The sequence below is a fragment of the Hippocampus guttulatus genome, chromosome 20, assembly GCF_054856545.1.
Source record: "Hippocampus guttulatus isolate MCC_2025c chromosome 20, RoL_Hgut_1.0, whole genome shotgun sequence".
Classification (NCBI taxonomy): domain Eukaryota; kingdom Metazoa; phylum Chordata; class Actinopteri; order Syngnathiformes; family Syngnathidae; genus Hippocampus; species Hippocampus guttulatus.
The window spans coordinates 11165437-11181735 of NC_141280.1; the positions used below are offsets into that span (position 1 = coordinate 11165437).

Genomic DNA, 16299 nt, shown 5'->3' on the forward strand with positions numbered 1-16299 from the left:
AGGTGGCGCAGTTACTTGAAGTTGCAGAGCACAGGAAGGGAGGGGGAGACGAAGAGAGAGGGAGAGAGATAGAGAGAGAAATCTTACCTACCACCTGCGGACCTCTGTCAAACGGAAATCCCCAAACCCGGTAAAATAAAAACAAATTTATGGATTCAACTTTCTACTACTATGTTATATTAATGATTGATTCATAACAATGGAAGTTCCGGAAGCCATACAGAAGCCCACAGTTGCGCAAACTCAAGCAAGTCCCACTCGATACAAAGGATTAACTGCGTCTGCGCCGCTAATTACTCTCATTGTATCCAAAATGCCGACATGCAAGTGACTCTTCATGGCAGTGAGTTTTACTGGAATTGCAAAAGTTTTTAACTTCATTCATTTACATTTACGTCCTGTAGAGCAGGGGTCCCCAACAGCCGGTCCGCGGACCGGTACCGGTCCGCAGGGCATTTGGTGCCGGGCCGCACAGAAAGAACTTGCCTTAATTCCATTTTATTTATTTCGGAATACGAAAGATGTTTTATTTTGAAAAATTACCGGATTCTCCGTTACATCCGTCTGTGTCACGCTTGACTCACGTCAAACCACGCTTCTCTGTCACGTGACCGATTATGCTAAAAACAAAACGTTGGAGGTCGAAAAATGAGTTAAAAAACTGCTGGAGATCGCAAATGACGGCGGCCTTAAAAGTACGTTCGAGACAACTGGATTAAAGTTATGGCTGAATACTCTGAGATCGCCACAATGGCACTGTTGCTATTTCTGACATCCTACCTGTGTGAGGTGGGGGGTTTCTGCAGCAATGGCGACTAAAACAAAATTACAAAGTAGACTGGACATAAACCACACACTTGAGGTGTCATTGTCTCCTATTACCCCGAGATGGGACCGTCTAGTTGCAGAAAATCAAGCTTGGGGCTGTGGTGAGTCGTCATTTTCATGCACTTTGAATTTGCGTTGTATCGTATTTTGAAGGCATTAAACATTACCATAGCGATCAGTGTTGCGGCCAGATTAGACGCTCCTTGTGTTTATTATTATATTTCGAAAACACCACAGTTTTCATGCAGCTCATACCATATTATTTTGTTTTATTAATCCGCCACATCTTAAATGCCGGTCCCTGAAAATATTGTCTGACATAAACCGGTCCGTGGGGCAAAAAAGGTTGGGGACCCCTGCTGTAGGTCATGGCATCCAAACGAAGAGGAACAGTAATGACCGCGGAAGAGAAAGTGAAATGTATCTAATTAAACAAAGTGGGTTACAAAATACGAAACATTCAGGAGATGTTTGGAGTCGGAAAGACTCAAATCTACGAGACTTTGAAAAACGAGGAAGCGATTCTTGCTCAGTCCGATGTTGGCAATTTCCATGCTCAGAATGAATTGCTTGCGGCTCGACGGACAGTCGAGTAAATGAACGTTTCCTGGAATGGTTTGACTGTTATTGTGCTAAAAACTTCCGCAAACTGGACTGCCAAATAGAGAGGAGGTGAGTTCCATAGCGCTAACTATGGCCATCGAGGACTTTGAAGCGTTCCGTCGCTGGCTTCAAAAGTTCGTTGCACGACATCAGCTGAGCAACGATGCCTTGCGTGGTGATCGAGGGGAGGTCAAGTTAGAGACAGTGAATGAGTGGAAAGAAAAGCTTCCAGGTCCCTTACTCGTCTCAATTTTGTAGCAAATAGTCCTAACTTTGTTATATTTTGTTCATATACATGTACTGTATGCTGCAGTTTTTGTATTATAAACGGTTTTGGGCAATATATTGTTGCACTTTGTTGCTTGTGTTGTCACACATGTATGTTGTGAACATACTTGGACGTTCATACAGGACATGTACTATAGTTGTTTCACTGTTCTCATTTAAAAAAATGTCAAATTGAATGCTTTTGTTCTGTTGATGTTTGGTATGGAATGTCAACATATGCAGTTTTTTATATGTATCGTATCTTGTTCTGACCCGGCCCACCTGTCACATTTTAGAAATCAATGTGGCCCCCAAGCCCACCCCTGGTCTATTCAGAGGTCCTTAAAAAGGAGGGTACGGTCGGGAAATTGAATCTCAGATTCATGGGGGGCAGTGTGGTTTTCCTTCTGGCTGCTGATCAGCGGACCAGCTCTCGACCCTTTGCAGGGTCTTTGAGGGTGCGTGGGAATTCACTGAACTTATCTCTGTGTTTTTTGTGGACTTGGAGAAGATGTTAGACTGTGTCCCTCAAGGTGTTCTGTGTGGAGTGCTACGGAAGTATGGGGTACTGAACTCGGGCTGTATGACTGTCCTCAGTTTGTTTTGCATTGCTGGCAGCAAATCTGATTTGTTTCCGGTGAGAGTTGGACTTCGCCAAAGCAAGCCCAATTGGAGGTGCTAAGTATCTCGGGGTCTTGTTCGAGAGTGAATGAATAATAGAATGGGAGCTCACCAGGCGAATCAGTGCAGCTTCTGTCGTCATGTGGACTTTGTATTGGTCCGTTGTGGTAAAGGAGCTGAGCCGAAAGTGACACTCTCAATTTACTGATCAACCTACGTTCCCACCCTCAAATATGGTCACCAGAGCCAAAATGAGTTTCCTCCACAGGGTGGCGTCCTCTACCTTGGTGGTGCCGGAGGGAGGGCGTGTGACCCCATGGAACATGCTTTTTTTCGGCATGCTAAAATAAAGTGAAATTGCAAATCAACTAAGATTAAGATATCCTTTATTTGTCCCACACTGGGGAAATTTAGAGTCTACAGCAGCAAAATTGGGGGGTAGAAAGAAGACAAAACAAGAAGACAAACAGAGTTTGCATGTTCTCCCCGTGCCTGCGTGGGTTTTTTCAGCGTTCTCTGGATTCCTCCCACGATCCAAAAAACGTGTGGTCGGACAATGGAACATTCTAAATCGTCCCTAGGCGTGATTGAATGGTTGTTTTGACTCTGTATACCCTGCAATTGGCTGGCAACTAGTTCAGCGTGTACGTTGCAAACTGCCTGTGGACAGCTGAGGTAGGGTCCAGCACATCCACGACTCTTGTGAGGATAAGCGGCTCAGATGATGGATGGCTAAAAATGCATGTTTCGATTTAGATTGCACCTGCGCTTGATATGCCATTTATTTGTAAAATATGAATTAATCGTTTTTTTCTTCTTCCTGTTAGGCGAGGTCCTCAGAAATCTGAATGACCTGCAAAGTCTCACCATTGACATGTCAGTGGAAAAAGACAAACGGACAGCTCAGGTGAAACACATCCTGCAGCAGAAGCAGAGAGCTCTGTCCGGCCTGTTCCAAATACTTCGGGAAATAGGTTAGTTCAACTTTCAATGTTAACATTTTTAGAAGCATAAAGAAGTTTAAACACTGCCATTTTCTCTCCATGTCCCATGAGGTCTGTCATACCGGAAAGGGTTGATATGGAGCAGGACTGCTGACCAAGAGGAAACTCTCTGCATACAGCCATTGGATATGAGCACAGCTTTCGCTACTGTCATGAACCACGAATCTACTGAGACCAGGTGCGAGTCTACTGAGAGCTTTCAAACTTCACCAGTTCATTTCCAAAATAAGATTTGTCCCCCAGGTCACCTACAGGTCCATTGCAGTGTTTTGGTAGCTCTCACTCTCGCTTGCTCGGTTTGCCTTCACGCAAGCGCCCACAGATGGACGTGCAAAAGTAGGGATACAGTTCTAAGAGTTACACCAACTTCTTAATTATTGTCAGTCCCTTCTGGAGCAATCACTGAATCAAACTTGAAACAGAGGTCAGTGGAGCTAAGCAGCCCATCTTAGATATTGCTCATATTTATCTCTTAAAGACCAAATTTTGCCTACACACTTTAATTTATGCAACAAATGATAAATCAAGAGATACGTTTCGGCTGCGCTCTGATCATAACTATTTTTTTTAATTCCGTGCGATCAAAACCCATAAATGCGTATTGAAAAAGAATGGGGCTCTGCTGATATGAGTGCCTCACTACAAAGCTCTCTCTCTCGCTCTCGCTCTCGCTCTCTTGTATGCTATATATATATATATACAGTGAAACTCCTCTACAACGAAATCATGTTTGCAGCAAGAAATTTTTCACAATGGGGTTTTTCACTGTTGCAAATTTGATCTCAGATGTAAACGCACACATACACACACACACACACACACACACAACCAGATGTGTACACGCACACACAAACGGATGTGTACTCTTTATTTTTATTCCAATAGTGCATAAGAATGAGCATAAACTTATTTGACACTTCATATAGTCAGTGTAGAAAGAAAAAAAGGGAAAGTAATTGTGAATTTTACAATCAGCATTCACTTTCACTTACATCAATTTCTTGGATAATGTGAATATGAAAATATACATATTTCTTGGATAATGTGAATATGAAAATATTCATATTCACATTATCCAAGAAATATGTATAATATAAAACAAAATGTACAATATCCAAGGATAATGTCTTTTATTTTGCTTCCTCTGTCTTTCATTTTGATCACTTTTACCCTCTTGCAGCATCAGAGCTCTTCTCGTCTTAGCTGCTTGACATCCAAAGGTCCGTTTTGTAGGCATTTTAGCAATGCAACGTTCTTGCTGCGTCTGAAACTAACAACAACAAATACTTCCTGGACTACTGCGCATGTGTAAACCAGTGTGGTGGTTGCTGTTGCCATTTCTGAACGAAGCAGTAGAGGTCGCTGTTGGATTAGACTTTGTTGTAGTGAATCTCATCGTGAGGCAAGGGCAGAGAAAAAGATTTCGTATAACGCAACGGGTTTTTTTCGTTGTATGGGGGCAGGAAAATGGGAATGGTGTTAATGCATGAAGATTTTTTCACACTAGGGGGGTATTATCGGCCATGTAGGTTTCGTTGTAGAGAAGTTTCACTGCGTGTGTGTATATATATACATACATACTTATTCACATGAATATAATTTGTGTGCACACACGTGGATGTTTGTCCAAATGAGGAACAAACTGAATAATGTTTGGATCCCAAAAAGGCAGACCAATGATAAAATATGAAACAAAAATGTTTATTGACAAAAACCCACACTGACAAAGTACAAACAGAAATCGCTGGGAACAAAGAGCCAGGAAAAACACGGTTTGAACAAAAGGTGCTTGCAAAAGGCAGTGATTGTGATATCCGAAAATCCACAAAAGGAAATGGCAAGAGTCCTAATACATGAAACCAAAATCTGTAGAAAAAAACAAAAAGTACTGAAAAACAAGGCTCTATGAGATAGAAAGCAACTATTGTCATGAACGAGAGGACTAGAAAACAATATTTATAGCACAACAGCGAGCAAGGTAACTAATCCAACAAGGAATGACAGAAGTCAGAGTCCTTACCATATTTTCACGACCATTCGGCGCACCGTATTGTTGGGTGCAGTCTCAGTAACGGGTGCTATTTCTGTATTTGACACATACACAAAACGCACTGTATTATTGGGTGCAGCCAGGCATGGTAAAACATACGCCAGCTTAAACATACGGCATGCATGCACGCACGCTAAAAACACGTTTTTAAAAAGGCAACGGAAGCAAAACTGAGTTTGGTTGTACTTTATTTAGCCATTTTACAATGTACTCACGCGACTGGTACCTGCTAGGGGCGTGCCTTTAGTGTCCTCTTACACGCCCACCCTTCACTCATTGGCGACTGGTACCTGCTAGGGGCGTGCCTTTAGTGTCCTCTTACACGCCCACCCTTCACTCATTGGCGACTGGTACCTGCTAGGGGCGTGCCTTTAGCGTCCTCTTACACGCCCACCCTTCACTCATTTGCGGACTTCCGCATGCCTGTCGTCACTCATGTCCGCCTTTTCTCTGTATAAATAGCGTGTCGGCCAGAAGTGCTCTCAGTCAGGCTTTGGAACTCGGCGCATACACTTGACGATCCGCATTATAAGGCGTCTTGTCCATTCATTCATTCATTTTCCGAACCGCTTGATCCTCACTAGGGTCGCGGGGGGTGCTGGAGCCTATCCCAGCTGTCTTCGGGCAGGACACCCTGAATCGGTTGCCAGCCAATCGCAGGGCACACAGAGACGAACAACCATCCACGCGCACATTCACACCTAGGGACAATTTCAAGTGTTCAATCAGCCTGCCACGCATGTTTTTGGAATGTGGGAGAAAACCGGAGTATCTGGAAAAAACCCACGCAGGCCCGGGGAGAACATGCAAACTCCACACAGGGAGGCCGGAGCTGGAATCTGCACTGTGAAGTCGACGTGCTAACCACTGCCGTCCTGTCCATTTTGGAGAAAATTTAAGACTTTTAATGGCGCCTTATAGCCGTGAAACTATGGTAATTGAAAGAAGACAATTTACTTTTTCTAAATACATTAAAAATAGTGCCGAACAAAGCTCAAGTTATCATTTTGGGTTCCAGGTTCTCAAGTGGGCCCTTTGTAAAATGTCTTACGCCGGATCTAAATGTATCTTCTGTGGTTTTCATTCCACCCATGCTTTGTATTTTGGCATTTCATTTTTGCTGTTTTAGATTGTTGTCAGAGTTGATCATCGCAGGGGATGGATGTCAGCGTTACTTCTACCGTTCATGGGCTAGGATAAACGCCCTTAAGACAGCACTCCAGCATGCCCAAAAAGTAAGAAACATTTTTGTATCCCACTCTTGACAGCTGTAAAATAAAAATAAAAAGTACAAATGCAGGCCAGGAATGCGAATAGCGCTTATATGTACAGTGGACAAGGTTTTGGGGCAGCTTGACCCCAGAACTTCAATGCCAGAAATTTAAAACACTATTTTCGAGGGCCTCTTTCTGTTTTAGGGCCCTTAGGATCGTCATCACTGACCTTAGTGTGTGTGCGTGTTTGTCTCTGTCTGTTGTAGGATCTGGGTCTGGGGAACATCGAGCGATGCAGAGGCTTTTCATCTCATCTCTTTAACCTACTCCTCAGACAGAGGCAACGACTGGCCAAGCTGACTGAGCAGTGGGTCTGTTTGAGGTCTGTTGCCTACCTAGCCACCAAATCCAGCATATTTACGTAGAGAACTTTTAATCTACTGTTAATGTTGACACTCAGTCCTTGTATTTGCTTAGTTGTGGGAGTGGAACCCAAGTCTCTGTCGGAGTGGGCGGGGGAGTGGAAACGGATGGAGTCATCTTGCCACTCCTGTCCACTCCTGATGATTTTCTATACATGACTAACAGGAAATGTGATCAATGTCTGTGGGTGGGGTGGGGGGGGGGGGTGGTCAAAATCCACTCCACCAGGAATCCTCTCAGGCCTTTTTAGCCTGTTGTATTCATTCCTGAGCAGTCGTTGTGTACCAGCAGACTGAGCAGAATGCAGCTTTGCTGGTAATTGAGGTAAAAACTTGGGCATGGAAGGAATTCAGTGAAACCATATGAAGTCAACTTTATTGTTAAATGTGCTCTATGTGCAACAAACAGCACAGATGAAATTTCTTTCCTCTCAACCAAACCACAGGAGAGAGAGGAGCCGCTGCGGGTGCCTGCGCCGCCATCAACAGAACAGTTAACATAAAATGAAAAAATAATACAACACAACACATAAGACACAGACAGTCGTGCAGCCTTAACCACTTTTTCTGCATACACTTTGTTGTTTGAGGCAGTGCCCTTTGGATCAAAGACGTCATGATGAAAATGTACACATCTGCTACAAGCTAAGTTTGAAAGCAAACAAGAAGCTCGCGCGTCCATTGACGACACGAGATTGGCTCACATCTTCTGTATCATGTAAATCCGCTTCAATTCCAAGCGCTGACTCCCAGTTCCACATGCGCATCGGCGCTCTGCGCTGCCGCTCCTTTTTTCTCATCGTCGGCTCCACAAGCCATCCATCCATCCAGCCGCAGACTGTCCAACAGCACCGACATTTCTGCCGAACAAAACGGGGCTGTGAAAAATACTGCCCATTACAGGCACAAATACACAAGCGCTGTCCAGCACTTCCAGTCAAATGGCGCCGACATTCCTCCCAATCAAAATCTAAATCAGTGCTCGTACTTGCGTACTGCCGAGAAGGCGCAACCACCAAGAACAGATCAGGTCCACACGACGTAACCACCACCATGTGACAAAACAAAAACAACAAAAAAAAGCAAGGCTCTTGAGGAGCACTTGCTGACAGCTGCCTACTCGGGCATCATCTAGGGAAGAAAAAAGGAAGCGTCTTCCGAACAATTTAAGGGAAATCCAGCAAGTGTTGGACTCCACCAAGCTTGCCCTTTGTCACCGATTCTGTTCAGAGCCTTATTACAATTTAGTCGCTTCACGATTGCATCTCTGTTCTTTGCAGTTGATTATGGTTTATTGGCTTCATCAAATCCCGATCTTCAACTCTTGCTGGATACCGATCCAGAGTGGCAGAGTGATGTCCAAGTGAAAATAGGTTGGGATATGAACCAGCACCTTCAATTCTGAGGCCATGGTAATCACTCGGAAAAGTGTGGAGTTCCCTCCCCAGGTGGATAATGGAATCCTGCCCCAAGTGGGGTGTTCACGAATTTTAGTATTTTGGGATCTTTTTTGCAGAGTGAGTGATTAGGGAGCAGGACATCGACAGGTGACATGGTGCTGCATATGTGGGAATGCAGACTCATTGATTCGTTATTGTGAAGAAAGAGCGCAGCCAAAAATGCATAAGCTCTACGATTGCCGGTTGATCTCCATTCCGACACTCAATGAAATGAACAAGGTCATGGATAAAAGCAGCCAAAACGAATTTCCTTTGCTTGTCATCGGCTCTCTTTCTCAGAGAGAGTCATCGGGGAGCAACTGCTGCTCTTTTGGATGGAGAGGTGTCCTTTGAATTGACACGGTTATCTAGTTCGGCTGCCGAGACGCCTTCCTGGTGAAGTCTTCTAGGCTTGTCCCATTAAAAGGAGGTCCACGGGATGACCAAGGACACGCTGGAGAGATAATATCTCACAGTTGTTCTAGAAACCCCTCCCGATCTCTCCCGTAAGAGCTGGGTGAAGTGGCTAGGGGAGCGAGGAGTCCTTGCTTTTCCTCATGTCCCAATCCCAGATGAACTGAAGGAAATGGATGGATGAAAATAAATCCAAAATAACGATCGTATCATTCATACATTCCTCATACCAATAAAGTCTTGGAAGTGGTAATTGGGAGTCAACACCAAAACAGTTTGCTATTTTCTTGTTTTATTATTAGGAGGCTAACAAGCACCATCCAAGATATCAAGGATACACTCCAAAGTCAAGGAGAAGACGCAGACGGCACACTCCTGCCTCAGGCCCCGCTGTACGATTGGGTCAACAAAGGCCATGCTCTTGCTGCTCAGTGTTCAATCCTCCTGCAGCAGCTCTCCTGGCTCGTGCAGTGCTGCCCCGAACCACCTCAGCTGCCGGAGGAGGAGAATAGTAAATCTTGGCTGTATTCTCTGAGATGCACATCCCCAATGGCAGCTCACCATCAGCCCCCCGTTTGCCGCATGAGGAAAGGAGATGCCACCTGGAGTCAACTCAACCAGCGTGTAGCCGCAATGCTGAAGCAGATGCTGAGCTTGAAGACCGAGCTTCACCGAATAACACAGCAGAGCTCAGAGAGAGTACTTCTGACATGGTAAAACACAATCATGTGGGATTTTTAATAAAAGACAAATCCACACTTAATGGCCCGAAGTAATTCCTTACTCTTTCCGTAGGAGGCATTTTGTTACGTGTTGTTCGGCTTTTGACCAGCTGGCAACTGTGGCCTCTCAGCTGTTTGATATTGAACAGCTCTTCATGCCAGCCACATCTCTCAGCAATAGAAACCTTATGCCAGCCATCATACAGAGCCTACAGTTTGTTAGGAAAGAAGCAATGACAAACGTCACGGAGTTTACCTCTTGGAAGAACCAGAATCTCTCAGATGTACACCCTACCTCAGGTGAATGCATGAAACTGCAGGATATAATAGAGGCAATTTTAAACTAATGTGCAATGTAATTTCTGTTTTCATGCTTGACTATTTTCAGATGAACTGTCTGCATTCTGTTTGGAGTTTTCGACTGAGCTAGATGCAAACATAAACGGCTTGTTGTGTGCTGTTCAGACTCTTGTAAAGAGAAGGGAGAACATTGAGAAAAGCGCTCAAAAAGTTGACAAAACAGGTGAGAACAATGCAATGCTTTTAATGCCAAATATAGTGTGCCATGTTGGCTGGTTTTATCAGTGTCTTCAAACCGAAAGGTTCTCTATTCTTTAATTTGTTTTTGCAAGTCTGAAGGACACAAGTACAACCTCTAAAATATCGGATATCCTAAAAATAGAAAAGTTGATATACAGTGAAACTCCTCGACAACGAAACCTACATGGGCGAAAATCCCCCCTAGCGTGAAAAGAATTTCATGCATGAAAGCCATTCCCACTTTTCTGCTTGACCTACGACGAAAAGTTCCCCTGTTCCGTTATACGAAATCTTTTTCTCTGTTCTTGCCTCGCAACGAGATTCACTACAATGAAAACAAGCCTTCCACAAAAGTCTAATCCAACCCCAGCATGCCACAGCGACCTCTGCTGCTTCATTCGGAAACGGCAACAGCAACCACCACACTGCTTTACACATGCGCAGCAGTCCAGGAAGTATTTGTTGTTGTTAGTTTCAGACGTAGCACGAACGTTACATTGCTAAAATGGCTACGAAACGGACCTTTGCAGACCAAGGAGTTAAGAAAAGAAAAGCATTCACGCTTGAAGACAGGATAAAGGACCAAAAATTAAAGATGGAGGAAGCAAAGTACAGTGAACTCCTCTACAACGAAATCATGTTTGCAGCAAGACATTTTTCACAACAGGGGTTTTTTCACTGTAGCAAATTTGATCTCAGATGTAAACGCACACACACACACACACACAAACGTATGTGTACGCGCACACACAATCGTATGTGTACTCTTTATTTTTATTTCAATAGTGCATAAGTATGAGCACACACTTATTTGACACTTCATATTGTCAGTGTAGAAAGAAAAAAAGGGAAAGAAATTGTGAAATTTACGATCAGCATTCACTTTCACTTACATCAATTTCTTGGATAATGTATTTTATTTTGCTTGTTCCGTCTTTCATTTTGATCACTTTTACCCTCTCTTCCAGCATCAGAGCTCTTCTTTTCTTAGCTGCTTGACATCCAAAGGTCCGTTTTGTAGCCATTTTAGCAATGCAACGTACATGCTCGTCTGAATCTAACAATAACAAATACTTCCTGGACCCGGTGGCTTTTCTTTCCACCATCTCACTGTCTCTAACTCGACCAACCCTCGATCCCCACCCAAGACAGCGTTGCTCAGCTGATGTCATACAATGAACTTTTAAGCCAGCCATGGGACGCTTCATAGTCCTCGATGGCCATAGTTAGCTCTTGAAGGCTAAAAACCTTACGCTAACTGGAGCGCTTCTCTCTCATTAGCGCTCCAGTTAGTGTAAGGTTTTTAGCATGATAGCAAATGAAGCATTTTCGAGGAAAATGCTTTACTTGTAATACGAGGAAACATTCATTTATTTGAATGTCCGTCAAGCCATAAGCAATTTACTCTGAGCAGCTAAGCGGATGCATTCCACTCTATCTTCTACGGATCTATTCAGTATCTACACACATAGATAGTGAGGTTCCTCTTGGCCAATCGGAGGCCAGGATGATGCTCGGTAAGCCAATGGCAGAGCAGCTATGAGTATGTTGTATGGGGGGCAGTAGAATGGGAATGGTGTTAATGCACGAATATTTTTCACATTAGGGGGTATTTTCGCCCATTTAGGTATCGTTCTAGAGAAGTTTTGCTGTAAAAGACATTGTGCATCAAATTGATGAAAGTGAATGCTGATCGTAAATTTCGCAATTTCTTTCCCATTTTTTTCTTTCTACACTGGCTATATGAAGTGTCAAATATGCGTATGCTTATATTTATGCACTGTGTATTGGAATAAATATAAAGAGTACACACATGCTTTGTGTGTGTATGTGTGTTTACATCTGAGATCAAATTTGCTTCAGTGAAAAGCCCCCTGTTGTGAAAAATTTCTTGCTGCAAACATGATTTCGTTGTAGAGGAGTTTCACTGTATGAGGATGTCACTATATCTTTGATCTGTGGTCTGATTTTTCAAATCGTGTCTAGTGAGTGATGATAAAGATGTCGGCAAAGAGCTTGTGGAAGACTTACTGAAGCCACGACACTTCACCCATCACTTGGAGGAGGAGCTGGCTGCTGATGTGGAGTCTATGTGTGTGGGAGATGTGAACGCCAGGCTGGAGAGGCTCCTCAGCTGCTTAAAGATGCACACAAACTCTTTAAAGCCAAAGAAGCTCCAGGTTTGAGAATTTTGACATATATATTTCCTTGGCTGGTTCGTAATTTGAAACTCGAGGTGGTACTGTTCTCATATGACTAAGGAAGGTGAATGGTGGTTTCTTTTCGTGAACTTAAATACTTTAATACTACAGTACATTTGTTTCAAACATGTTTGTCTTTTTAGGAGGTGAACAGAGCATGTAGGATGCTGGTGCGTGTGGAGCCTCTGCTGGGGATTTACTCCGACCTGGTCCGTTACTTCTTGTCTGTGTCAGTGGGAGTGCACAGGTGCACCGGCAAACTGCTTTCAGTGTTGGCTAACATCTTCACTGAGCTCGCACAGAAGGTACAGCATAAACAAATCTTATATAATTATGTATTATACATATGAATGCGTATACTGCATTTTCTTTAAACTTGCAGTCTTTTATTTTTTATTTTTTTCAACATGAATATCCAAATCCACAGGTGTCAAACTGCAAGGATTTGAAACAGGATTTTCTTGGGATTTTATGTGATGATACCAACACAAACTGGCACACAACTTCTTTTTTGGGGGGCGGGGGGGGGCAAATGAAAATTAGAAAATTGTGGCCTACAAAAGTATTCAGGCGGCTTTATTGTTTATCCCCATAAATAATAATCAAAGGAACACCGCATGCAATTTAAAAAAAATGTTGGGTGATTCAAGAAAAATGTATTCCCTTCTGGGAACAACTCTTACTTCATCAAAATATGGAAAGTGCATGACAAGACTGCACAGGGCAAACCTACAAAGAATCATCCATCCACCTAAACCAGAGGTATCCAAAGTCGGTCCTCGGGGGCCGCCGTCCTGCCTGTTTTCTAGCTCTCCCGGCTGCAGCACACCTGATTCAGTTGATGGCTCATCAGCCAGCTCTGAAGCAGCATTAGAACAACCCTGATTATTTGAATCAGGTGTGTTGCTCCCGAGAGAGCTGGAAAACAGGCAGGACGGCGGCCCCTGAGGACCGACTTTGGACACCCCTGACCTAAACTGACAGTCAAGGCAGGGAAAGTGTTGCTCAGGGAAATATCGAACAGGCTGCTGTAGCACCCGAGGAGTTCCAGCAATCCACAGTGCATAGACTCTGTCCATGGGACAGCTGTTCGACTTGCACTCTACAGATTTGGCCTTCATGGCAAGAAGAAAGAAAGTCATTCAGGAAAAAGTCATCGTCAGTCCAGAAACTAGATAATCTGTCTTCGACGGCTCGGAAATTTAGTATTATTGATGGAAAGCAACCATTTGGATAAGCAGAAGCAAAGACAGATTATATTCTACAGATCTTATTTGGGAAAATTCTGAAAAAGATTAAAATTACATTTTACAGCCTTTAGAATATTAGACTACAGATGTGGCGGCAAGTCACTCACTGCCCAAAGACAGCGGAGATGGACTGCAGCGCGCCCTGTAACCATTGTGAGGATAAGCGGATCAGAAAATGGATGGATGCATGGTGATACAGTGGTGTACCTCTACTGACGAAATTAATTGGTTCTGGAGGAAATTTCTTAACGAGAACATTTTGTAAGTAGAGACGCGTTTTCCATGTAAATGCCCTAAATTCGTTCCAAGCCCCCCCAAAATTCAGACATAAATGTTTCCTAAAGCATAAAAATGCATCAAAATGTGGAACAACTACATGTTACAATTGGATTATTGCCCAATAAATGAGAGTTGTGCAGTGATAATTTTACAGTTTGAGCACTGCGAGTCCGAGGGACTCGCTGATCAGAAAAGTATGAGTCCCATTATGCATTTAGAGAGTCCCAAATTTCGAATTCTGAAATGGTCTACTTATTCAATTGCACATGATAATAACACAAACAACACCAATATGCATTGATAATTGGTTTATTTCTTATAAACAAATGCTGCAAAAATTTAAATAATTCAGGCATACAAGATTTGCTGAGAAATATGTTCTTATTTCATCCCATGGTTCCGTCTTTATGAGTTCATAAATTCTCCTCTCTTTACTCTGCTTCCAATGATGCAAGGCTTTCTCAAAGTCAACTTTATGTGCCACTGAACATTCATCAGTTTATAAAGAAACTTTCGCAAGACTTGTTTTAACGTTACACAACTTGGCAATCGTCTGCTTTCCACAAGGTGAAGGCTGATCTCGCCAATCTCGTCTCATGAGAACGGAAATCTCGTCACGCGAGATTACTGAACGCGAGATCAAAACAACAATGGTGGCGATTGTCAAACTGCGATCGTTGCTGGAAAAAAATATTCACCAAAGGGTTTTGGGGGGCGGGGGTTTGACTGAGAAATTTCCTTGCGTCCCAAAAACGAACATTATTTGGAACTGTGCGTCTGGCGCGAAAATTATGCTTCTAGGACGCGGAACGCAGAGGTAACGAGATGGCTGGTTGTGCATAATGTAAAACAACAAAGAAGAGAGTAAAGAATAAAAATGGTCATTTAACTTTTAACTTTTTTGCGTCCTCATCGTTTTTTGCCCTCTTTAGTTCATGTTCTCTGTCAGAAGTGTTTTTTGCCTGACGTTTTGTATATACAGTAATCCCTCATTTATCGCGGGGGTTATGTTCCAAAAAGAACCTGTGATAAGTGAAATCTGTGAAGTAGGATTTATTTTTTAAAAAAAGCCATAAAATGTGAGAGGGACGAAATTTCAAACGTGCAGTATGTTTCACATCTTTATATATAAATGTTTGTGTGTGTGTGTGTGTGTGTGTGTGTGTGTGTGTGTGTGTGTGTGTGTGTGTGTGTGTGTGTGTGTGTGTGTGTGTGTTGATGAGTTTAATTTAAAAAATGGCAGGTTACATGGTTAATAAATTGCCATCCATTATCTCTACCGCATTTTCCTCACAAGGCACACAGAGACAAACAAACATTCATACTCAAGCACACCCTGCGGCAATTTAGAGTGTTCAATTAACTTCTCATGCATGCTTTGAAATGTGGGAGGAAATCGGAGTACCTGGAGAAAACCCGCGCATACATGGGAACATGTGAATTCCACACAGGGAGACCGAAACCCAGAATTGAGGTGGACATGCTAACCGGTCGTCCACCGTGCTGCCCCTAAATAATGTGTGAATAAACTTAATTGCAAACATGATGAGAAAACAGATGTTGATGCTGGGTAATTTCTACATTACAAATCAGTTAGTGTTATTGGACAATGGATGGATGGATGGATTGACGCATGGATAAATAAATAGATTGTGTGCTAGTAGCTAGATAGATTTATTCAGCCCATGGAGGAATTTTAATAGTGTCCATGTTCATTTCTGGTGTTCAGTGCTGATGCTTTATTTTACGATTACCGGTAACTTTTTTTCACCAATTGAAAAATGTCAGTTTCAACATGAATTAGCGATGTAATTTCTTTGTTGACTGCATTATTGTTCCTCTCACTATTCTCCTTAGGGTTTCTGCTTGCCTCAGGAGCTGACCACTGGAGAAGGTGACGGTGCCACTGAGTTTCATGATTATGAAGGTGGTGGAATTGGTCAAGGCGAGGGCACAAAGGATGTCAGTGACACAATTGAGAATGAAGATCAGGTAATGCTGTGCTCAATTTTTTTGTTCCCCCCGCGCCTCCCTATCAAGAAGAAAAAAATTTGCGCCCCTCCACTCTCTGCCGCCACTATGAATAACATCATTTGTCTCGGAAAGTGTTCTCTATACATCTCTGCAATACATTGTATCATTGTATCATTAACATGAAAGGAAAGGGAGAAAAAACTAAATAAATTTCAACTTCCAACAAAGAATTAACTTTAAAATTATAATGTGTCTCATCACACTGTTGTTTGCTATGTGAGCGTTTAGGTGACTTTCTTTTGTCTCATTATCTTCGCCTCTCTCCACCTTTCTTTTCATCTTGTCTCTTGAGGGTTTGTTTAATGCACTTCATATCACCTGCTGGGTGCAAAAAGAAAAAGCCAGACACCATCGAGCTAATACTCCCTGTGCACTTTCTGACAATGAGGGCGCCACTGCCAACCTAATCCT

At 43.0% G+C, this 16299-nt stretch overlaps 1 protein-coding gene across 5 annotated transcripts in view; it reads left to right on the plus strand.

Moving 5' to 3' along the window:
• Nucleotides 1–16299, plus strand: part of mdn1 (midasin AAA ATPase 1) — a 144270-nt gene that overhangs the window by 101483 nt on the left and 26488 nt on the right. For all 5 annotated transcript variants that reach the window (XM_086100503.1, XM_086100504.1, XM_086100506.1 and 2 more), the window contains exons 75-84: nucleotides 3147–3293; nucleotides 3375–3501; nucleotides 6503–6608; nucleotides 6854–6969; nucleotides 9165–9575; nucleotides 9658–9884; nucleotides 9973–10107; nucleotides 12111–12304; nucleotides 12469–12630; nucleotides 15712–15846. In XM_086100503.1, the coding sequence (XP_085956629.1) occupies nucleotides 3147–3293; nucleotides 3375–3501; nucleotides 6503–6608; nucleotides 6854–6969; nucleotides 9165–9575; nucleotides 9658–9884; nucleotides 9973–10107; nucleotides 12111–12304; nucleotides 12469–12630; nucleotides 15712–15846 (1760 nt within the window). The remainder of the gene's footprint in view (nucleotides 1–3146; nucleotides 3294–3374; nucleotides 3502–6502; nucleotides 6609–6853; nucleotides 6970–9164; nucleotides 9576–9657; nucleotides 9885–9972; nucleotides 10108–12110; nucleotides 12305–12468; nucleotides 12631–15711; nucleotides 15847–16299) is intronic.